This window comes from Pollachius pollachius, assembly GCF_949987615.1.
Source record: "Pollachius pollachius genome assembly, chromosome: 7".
In the NCBI taxonomy this organism is placed as follows: Eukaryota; Metazoa; Chordata; class Actinopteri; order Gadiformes; family Gadidae; genus Pollachius; species Pollachius pollachius.
Window position 1 is genome coordinate 24,163,027 of NC_136940.1, and position 10,000 is coordinate 24,173,026.

Sequence of the window (10,000 nt, forward strand, 5' to 3'; positions counted from 1 at the left end):
CCGTTCTCCAGGCAGGGCCCCAGAGACTGCTGCTCCTATCCCAAGGTCTGGAGACAGCTAGTCTGCCCGGCCACACACACTCTGCCGTACTGCCAGATAATGCACCCTCTCCATCATCAGGCAAATTCATTTTCCAAGGCTTATGGCGGGTTGCTGTGGGAGGGTGTGTGTGTGTGTGTGTGTGTGTGTGTGTGTGTGTGTGAATGGGTTTGAAAGTTTCTGTGTGTGTGCGTGTGTAAAATGGGATGAATGTGTGTGTGTGTGTGAATGTGTTTGAAAGTGTGTGTGTGTGGGCGTGTGTGAGTAAATGGGTTTGAGTGTGTGTGTGTGTGTGTGTGTATATATGTGTATGTCGGTTGCTACTCGTAGTAAACGTAGAAGCGGTAGCCGCGGTAAGTGGTGTAGCACCCACGTTAAAAGTATCTCCCTCTCTTTATGCTCACTCTGCACCTCCACCAACATGTGTGTCGGCGTGTGTGTGTGAAAACGTGAGACGTCACGGCTCAGCGGTCGGTCAGAACTGGTCCGGTATCTAAAGCTCCCTGCAGGTCGCTTCCGATGAACGGAAGAAACGCTCATATCTGCTATAGAATCGTGATGGATGACGTTGTTAAAGAAAAACAGACAAAACCGACAGAGAGCACACGGCGGGTGAACTCTGGAACGACCGAGCACTCCGCTCAACAACAACACACACAAAAGATTTTCACTTTCACCCCGGCGAATAAAGTGGAGAACCAAAGCGATACACGCGGCCCAATCACTACTAACACTTGCTCACGGGTATCGTAAAACGCAGAGGGAGCAGACGGCAGATGTGGCACAAGCCACGGTCAATAAAGCATGGACAACAATTGAAAGGAGAATCATAATCTTTTCCCTACGACGGCGAGATGGCTCCGCTTGTTTCACGGGCCCCCGTCACCAGCCAACCATGCAAATGTCCTTGAGGATGGAGAAGGAGGAGGAGAGGGAAAAGTATTTTCCTACTATCCTGAGATAGAAAATAACAAGCAATTTTCATTTTATAGCTCAGTGGACATATACAGTACGCCCCCCGCCCCCCCCTTACATTTGGAGGAAATTGTATTCACGGCTTGTTTACAATGCACTCGCACGACGGCCGGCGGACGTGCGCGCGGGATGTGGATGCTCCGTGCGCATTGGCACATTATAATGACATATTGGATTCAATCTCGGGCCTGGGACAAATAGGAAGCAATGGGTCAGCAGCTTATGTATCTTATACAGCAGCAGCAGCAGCAGGTCCTTATGCAGCACATCTCTGGGGGTGTTAGGGGCACGTTGGCCGCGCCCCGCCCCGTGTAGGCACCGGGACAGGAGGACAAAGGGTTTGTGATGGCACCGCACCGTACATGTTTAAGGGGGTGGGGGGCAGCTCTTAGCAATGTCGTGGCGGAGAAGCTAGAATGAACGAATCCACATGCCGCCACACTTTCGGTTTCATTACGCTGATAATAGATTCAGATCAACGAGGGGAACCATAAACCACGGCGTAATCGTTAGCTTCGGGCCCACGAGGGGCGAGCGCTCAAAACAGATGCTTTCGTCGAAGCGCGTGTCAAACGGGACGTGTTCTGAGAAACACTGATCCGCTCGAGCAAAGGACTCCTCTGCAAATAGTCTGACAAAGGGGGGGGGGGGGGTACAAAACGTTATTGCTTCGTTATTGGCTGACAGCGCCTTGTATCGGCGATAACATTAACATCTCTCAGACACCGACGGTGTCGACCGTACGCGGCGAGGGCTGGAAGACACCGGGGCTCTGCGTTAAGGGTGACATATTGTACCACCAGGTGTGAGTGTGATTAGTCGTTTGAAGCCGTTTTGAAAATCTGCCCCTTCTGACATCACGAGTGGGCGTGTCCACCTAGATGTGTGATCTTCAAAACGGCTTGTATCACCTTTAAACTCGCGTTAAGCCCCGTGGCGTGACATGTGACATCGCTTAGCACCACGGCCATCTCCGGTCGTGTCTCAAACACAGAGCGGTCGTGATGCCGTCGTCTGACAGGCCGCTCGGTCCGCGGGACAGTGTCGACGACAGAGGCAGTCGGTGAAGGTGACGACGCAGTCAGCCTCCAGTCGATAACAAGGTTTCTCCCCCCCCCCCCCCCCCCCCCCCCCCCCCGGTGTTGGCGGGCCCCCATCTCCGGCCCCTCGCAGGACTCCCAGTCACGACGCCCAGCACCTCATTAGCTCTCTGCCTTGGCACGAGTCACAATGGATCTGTTCCTCATTCTCCTCTTTTTCCTCCCCTGAACCGATAAAAGCTACGTTGTTTGTATAGATTCTGTCAACGTGCGGCGACGCGTCGCAACGCAATGTGGGATTGACTTTGATTACACGCCCCTCGTGCACAACCGGCATCGATCTGAAACACCCTCACACTGCTATAGCATCCTGTACACCATAGGGTGCTGTATGAAACACTGCTATAGCATCCTGTATACCAGGGTGCTGTATGAAACACTGCTATAGCATCCTGTATACCAGGGTGCTGTATGAAACACTGCTATAGCATCCTGTATACCAGGGTGCTGTATGAAACACTGCTATAGCATCCTGTATACCAGGGTGCTGTATGAAACACTGCTATAGCATCCTGTATACCAGGGTGCTGTATGAAACACTGCTATAGCATCTGTATAGCATAGGGTGTTGTAGGAAACACTGCTCAATGGTCTGTCTGTCTGCCTGTCTATCTCTCAGCCTGCCTGTCTGGCTGTCTGTCAGCGTGTCTGCATGTTTGTGCTCTGTCCGTCTGCCTGCCTGTCTGTCTGTCTGTCTGTCAGGGTATCACCAGCTTTTGTTCTGTCTGACTGTCTGTCTCTCAGCCTGCCTGCCTGTCAGCCTGTGTGTCTGCCTACCTGCCTGTCTGTCTGTCTGTAGCAGCAGAGCATTGCAGTCAGACGGCATCAGCGTGGATCTACGTGGGCCTACAGGCTCTAACAAGGCTGCCGCCATCTGGCTAACTGTTTATGCACCATGAAGCCTGAATGCTCCGTTGATCAAACGGATGTTTCATTGGTTTCCAACGCTCACACCCTTGACCTCTCTTGCGTTTAGTGTTTTCTTTTTGCCGCTGTTGTTTGCTGTCACTCACAGGCGTTATGTAGTTGTTGCACTGCATGGCTTGACAACACGGGGGGGCTAGGCGGGGGGAGGTGTTCAGAGGTTGTACTGATCGTTAAACAGGAGAGAGATTCTCTGCACACTTACCTCAAGAGGAGCCTGGCTTTTTTTTCACAAATTTGTGTAAGTATTATCGGGGCTTTATGCAAAATGCAAAACCCTGCATGGCCCATTTAGAAAGGTGGCACAACATCCACCAATATAAAATTGCATAATTTATTTTTTCCAATCAACCGGTACATCAACCCCTCCTGCTTTTTATGCCAAATGGCTGCTGCCAAAGTTACTGTAATAAAAAAACATATATTTGGCAAGAATGCTCAGCACACAGCTTGGCAGTGCACGGTAGAGTCGACGACTGCAGAGCTGTGTAGAAACACCAGAGACGGAGAGCTGCCTTCTGTGTAGAGCCTTAACCCCTGTCTCGTCTTCTCTGGTTCTCAAGGCCTTGAGAGCATTTGAAAAAACAAAACAGCTTTCCTGAACAGGCGGCCGTGCATGATAGGTGATAGGTTTACTTTTAATTAATTTCAAAAACCTCGTGGCCATAACCGTGGGGAGGGCAGTTGGACTTTGAAAGCACCGTTTTTTTTTGTTAACTTTCTTTTTTAATTATGTGAACTCCATCCCTCAAACCCTCAGTCTCACCCAAGGGAATGGCATCTCTGATTGAGTCTTATCAGTGGGGGGGAGCGGATTAATACTAGTATTCTAGAGCCGTCTACTTTGTGAACTCTATTCTACCTGACTTTCTTATTAATTTCATGTTTTTCCATATTTCCCGACATTCATTCAACACAACCTCTGCTCCATAACAGTAAAACAGAGCGACCAAAAGTATTCTGTGTACCTCTTCTATTTTTGAGTGCGAAAGCCCTGGTAGAATGTACCGTATGTGTGTATTATCTATGTAGATACATTGCACTGGTGATGGAGTGTAAATAAAGCACAGTGTAATTCCCAGACATTTGCCGCTGAGAAAATGAATAAAAGATAGCGGGAAATAAAGGAGAGGCCGGGGCTGTTTTATTTATAACGATCAATAATGTATTGCATTCAATAAGAAAAAGTAATGACTTGACTGGAGCGTATACACAGTCGTGTCAAACGAAGGAACATTTCAGATGCTTTACACTTTTCTACACGCATATATACAGACAATAATTATGTTAAACAGAGGCAGATTCGCGCACAAATAAACTCACACACACACCCTCACTGACATAAACCTGCATGCCCTGTTTTCAAGTGTGTGTCTTTATGTTTCAATGTGTGTGTGTTTGTGTGTGTGTGTGTATGTGTGTGTTTGTTTATATGTGTACCCTTCTTTCTCACACTAGTAAACTTCGCATGCATGTGTGTGTGTGTGACTTTCTGTCATTGTGTGTGAATGTGTGTGTGCGCGTGTGTGTGTGCGTGTTTACCAGTATGCATAAACCGCCCGGCCCTCAATAAGCCATCCTGATGTCCGAGGGTCTCGAGCATTACCATTAATCACTTCTCCCTGATTGATTACGCTTAATGACCCACTTTGCACTAAAAACCAAATAATTGACAGCTAGCATCTCTCTCATCTGCGTGGATGTGGCGCTCCCTTCTCTTTCCAAGCCGGCCGAGGTTCGCACAGGAGCAGAGCAGCTTATTGGCACGTCCCGTCATCTAACTGCATGCGAATGAATTCATTAGGCCCTTCACTGGAGGGGGCGGTAGCAGGACGATGAACAACAGTGGAGGAGAGTTTCCAGCACTGCTCTATCGATTACTACGGCCGGCGATGCACTGAAACTCTTGCCCCCCAGAGATCCAGCGAGAGGCGTATGGCGATAGGCCCGGCCGCGCGGTTCGAGGCATGAATCAGAATCTAATAAGCATAAAGGTTGCGGGGAGAAGTCACCGGAAGACGGCGCGTTTAAATCCGCCCTCGTGCGCAAAGCGGGCGCGTGAATAAGGATCCGTTCTGGAGAATAACGGCCCGCAGAGAGAGTTGAACGCAGTCCAAGTGAGCTGTAGTCGAGGTCTCGCACAAAGGCTGAATGTGCGGAAAGAATATATTTAAAATAGACCTTGCACCGAAATAGGCTATCACCCCCCCAAGCTCATTGTTTTAGCAGTTGCCAAAGTTCCCCCACCTCAAGAAACTCAATACTGCACTGTTGACAAAACAGGTGAGCAGCACACAACAAAGACTCGGGATGCTGTATTATTTATCCCTGCACATGCTTTTGTGGAACGGGGAATCTCAGAAGTTATCTCAAGGAAGGAAATAAGTGACGTATCGCTGAGGCAGCAGATGCGATGCAGTTGGGTAAGTATCTCAAAGTCACTCTCCCACACACCCAGCGACCGCGGTGGCTTTTGTCATGGTAAACTAAACGAGTCCATGCAGATCATGTCCCTCGCTTCAAAGCGCAAGGTCCAACGCCGGTGGGACAGTCGTTTTTTTTCACAAATATTGATATTCCCTCATTCTTTTAACAAACATCTTCAAATAGTACCTGCCCTCTCAGGGAAGATAAACATGCAAATTTCATTCAGTCCATTCTCTCCCCCCCCCCCCCCCCCCCCCCCCCCGTGGAATAATGATTATGATTCGGCAGCATGAAGACGCTCTCTTTCCTGTGGCCTTGCGTGTTCACATTATCAGTGTTGTAAGGAGCATTTTGAAATTCATTAAGACTGATACAAATACATGCAGAAACACTCAGACATAGGCACAGACAGACAAACAGACAGACAGACAGACAGACAGACAGACAGACAGACAGGCTGGCTGGCCGGCAGATCGCCAGACAGACAGCCAGACAGACAGACAAACAGACAGACAGGTGGTCAGAGCCGGGGGGGGGGGGAAATCAACGGAAAAGGCAGCTCACCCAGGGTTTGATGGAACTCACTCGACACCGGGGTCATGGAGTTGGGCGGGAGGCCGTTGATGTTGAGCGCCCCCATCTGGTGGATCTGCGTGGGGAAGGCCATGCTCGGTGCGAGGTAGCCCCCGTGGCTGGCGGCCATGATGGCGGCCTGCTGCTGCATGAGCTAAAGCAGAGGTCCACGAGGGATTGGGGAGGAGTGGGGTGGAGGGAGGGTGGAGGGATGGAGGGCCACAGAGAGTTGGGGAGGAGTGGGTACGTGGATGGAGGGAGGATGGAGGGATGGATGGATGAATAGACAGGTGTATGAATGGACATATGGATGGATGATGGAAGGTTGTATGGAGGGATAGAGGGATGGAGGGAGGGACGAAAGCAGGGCGAGGAGGGGGAGGAGCATGAGTCAGAAAGAAATAGGAGGCGAAGGGAGGACACAAATGGACGAGAACGGGAGTCGCGGAAGGAGTAAGACAAAGCACATATGGCAGGAGCCGGGGTGTGGAAGAAAGGAAGACGGAGAGAGAGGAGACGGAGGGCGGGGTGTTGGTGGAGGTTGATGGATGGATGGAGGGAGGGAAGCGCGGAGGAGAGCAGAGGCAAATCAAAGGAAGAGAAGAAGAAAAGAGGAGAGAAGCCTGTCAAGCGATGTTAAGTGAACATGCTCTCAGCAGGGGTGCTGTCACCGGCTCCACAAGACCTTCTAATGGTTGTCGGGTGGACTCATACAAATCAAAGCATTGACATGTGAACATTATCTCAGCGGCGGGTGAACAAGAGGATGTTCCACCAAAAAATAAGTTCCAAAAACATTCCCGTCGCCTAATTGTCAAACTTTAAACCGACTTGACTTGTCGGTATATTTTCATGCCCTAGATGTTTAGACTCGGATGAATCTGGTGAATGCGCGATTTATTTTTTAAGGGGTTTTGTTTTCGATGCTGGGCCCAGTTTCGGTTGAATCTGAAACGCAAATGGAAAACAAAAAGCCTTGCTCTAAAGTCCTACCCTATTAGTTTAGTTAATACAGTAATGGGAGCTGAAGCAGTGAAAGTAAGTTGACGGCTCTAACCGAAATGTTCAGCACGGTATGATCTGAATATCTTTTCTCAGCAGTGATTGAAGGTGGCAAACTATTCTCCCTCCCGTACAGTGCACAAAATAGCTGATTCATCCATGATGCACGAGGATAGAACCCACACACGCCCGTACACAACTCACAAACACCCGCTCACTCCTCTATTCTCTACTATCTCTTTCACTACCCACACACACACTCCCGCCCATGCACAAGATATACACACATACACACACATATACGCACAAACTTATTGTTTCAAACCCAAACAGTGAGAACTCATAGGAGTGAGATAGAGAGACACAGATATAGAGACAGAGACAGAGGGAGAGATACAGAGAGAGAGAGAGAGCGAGAGAGAGAGAGAGAGCGATTGAGTGAAAGGGGTGAGCGAGAAAAAAAGAGGGGGAGAGGGAGAGAGAGAGAGAGAGAGAGAGCCAGACGGAGAGAGAGAGAGATACAAAGCCCATTCGGTTTTCGCCTCTCAACTCATATTCTTCCTGAATGCCTAATTCAGGAAAGAAAATCCATGGCTGTACAACGGGTTTGTGGCGCTCGCGAGCCACAGGGTCCATCTGGAGGGGGATCAATAATCTTTCGTCGGCCGTGTAACTCGGCGCCAGGCAAACTAGCGCTGTGTGGTATATACACACACACCAATACAAACACATTAGGAACCAGAACACCCTCCCCCCGCCCCCCGGACCCCTCCCTGTCTATCTGTCCGTTAAATGCGGCACAGTGAGGTGTCAGCGAGGACGGCGGTAGGCCGAGTCCTGAGCCCCCCTCCCCCCCCCCCCGTCAGCGGGCTGAACAAACCGCCCGGACCGCCCGCGGTAACGGTAATGACAACATCGTGCGACAGCGATAGGTGCAGGGTGCCCGTCTGCCTGGGATTTGCATGGGGCAGACCTGCGGCAGGTGGGGGGGGGGGGGGGGGAAAGCCAATTATTTTCCCTCAATGGCGCTGTCAGGCGACGTGAAAGCGGCTGTCCCTTCGCAGAACGCCCGCCGCTGGCATCTCATCTATTAGCCGCCGGCCCGTCCGCCACCGCTATCTATTAACTCCTTTTGTCATTTGCATAATTTCATCAACCAGACAAACGAGGAGCGTCCGTTCCCTTCCGGAAATAAGATGAATTGAGCCTTTAGGAATCGGGACACCTCCTCGACATTCTGTCGAGGAGGGAGGCAGCGAGGAAAGGAGTCCAGAAAGGAAACAAACACAAAACAACAAAGAGCAGTCGGAGGCCGTTGGCCTGGGTCAGGGACATGGTGGTGGAGAGGTTGGGGGGGAGACGGTGGGCGCTGTGCTGCTTGTGCTGCCTGATGGGTGCTTTGCTGCTTTGATACTTTGACTGCCCACCAATTAGGGATTTGTCTCAGTTGTAATACACAGGATAAATACACTGTCACACCAATCACTGGGCCCTCTCTCTGCCCTCTCCCGCTAATCTCCCGGCGGCCGTCAGCAAGTCAACGACAGGCTGATTCTGTTAAGATTGCGGCGCATTTGTGTAGGGAAAGGGGTTCTTATATATATAGAGATCTACTGGTAGGTGGAGGACGTGATGAAAGAGGAGGAGGAGGAGGAGGAGGAGGAAGAGGAGAAGGAGGAAGAGGAGGAGGAAGAGAGCCAGTTTCCATCCATCCCTCGTCAAATGCATGGGCTGGGATAATGCCGTCCCTTTCATGCCAGCAGTCAGATTGTCATGGATAACCACATGGCATTTACTCTCGCTTCATTCCAAATTAAAATGCAGCAAATTGGAAACTCAAGCATGTAATTATGTTGGAATGGAAATGTCTAACGCAAACTGGCATTGATAAAATAATAGCCAAAAAAAAACAAATAGAGAAAGAAAAATAAAGTAGTAGACAGGAAAAGCAGGGAGGTGAGAGGGAGCGTTATTTCAATGGAGGTATTCAAAGTCATTTTGACTTTTTTCATATGTATGTATGCTTTATTCTGCCCTCCTCGAAGTTCCTCTATTTGAATTCTATTTTTTTTTAGAAAGCCATTTCAGCTGCCTTATTTATGCGGCCGCAGTGAGATAGCAAATGTCTGCCTCAGACAAAGAGCCAAATTGAACTCAACAGAGACTTCATCATCATGGACACAATCTTTTCCTCCCTGCCTTTTCCTGAAATGAAAGGGAGCGAGCCAGAGAGACAGGGAGAGAGAAAGACACACACACACCAAACACACACACAGATAAAGAGAGCGAGAGAGAGAGAGAGAGAAAAGAAGAGGGAGAAAGAGAGAGGGGGGGGAGAGAGAGAGAGAGAGAGACAGCCACATAGAGAAAGAGAGACACAGAGAGAACATAAGAGGAGAGCAGGGATAGAACCTTCCAACCAAAAGGTTGAAGGATGAAAATGAAGAGACCGAGACCGAAACCGAGACTGAGACAGAGTCACAGAGTCAGAGTCAGAGACAGAGAGACAGAGACAGAGACAGAGAGACATAGACAGAGAGACATAGACAGAGAGTCAGAGTCAGAGTCAGAGACAGAGAGACAGAGAAAGAGAGCCAAAGACAGAGAGACAGAGACAGAGAGCCACAGACACAGAGAGACAGAGACAGAGAGACCGAGACAGAGAGAGAAGGACAGAGACAGAGACAGAAAGAGACAGAGAAAGAGAGACAGAGACATAGACAGAGAGAGAGAGGGATTGAGAGAGGTGCTCCAAAGTTGTTCCTCCAGTAGCATCCATTTAGTGTCAGGCATCTGCCTCTTTTTTTTTATTGCAACCTGATGGCATTATTCTCCCCTGGTGCCAGCAGGCAATCACCTCTTTATCACATGGCAATTATCTCTGTAGCGCCGCGCGCCACTCACTGGCTCCCTGGACTGTCACATGTGACCCTGCACGGACCGCCAGGAAGTGAGAAGGG

The 10,000-nt window shown here is 49.9% G+C and overlaps 1 protein-coding gene across 1 annotated transcript in view; it reads right to left on the minus strand.

The window, feature by feature from the left end:
- Positions 1–10,000, minus strand: part of celf5a (cugbp, Elav-like family member 5a) — a gene marked incomplete at its 5' end in the record, with an annotated part of 173,267 nt that overhangs the window by 6,791 nt on the left and 156,476 nt on the right. Inside the window, one exon of the mRNA XM_079740585.1 lies at positions 6,030–6,192. Coding sequence (XP_079596711.1) covers positions 6,030–6,192 — 163 coding nt within the window. The remainder of the gene's footprint in view (positions 1–6,029; positions 6,193–10,000) is intronic.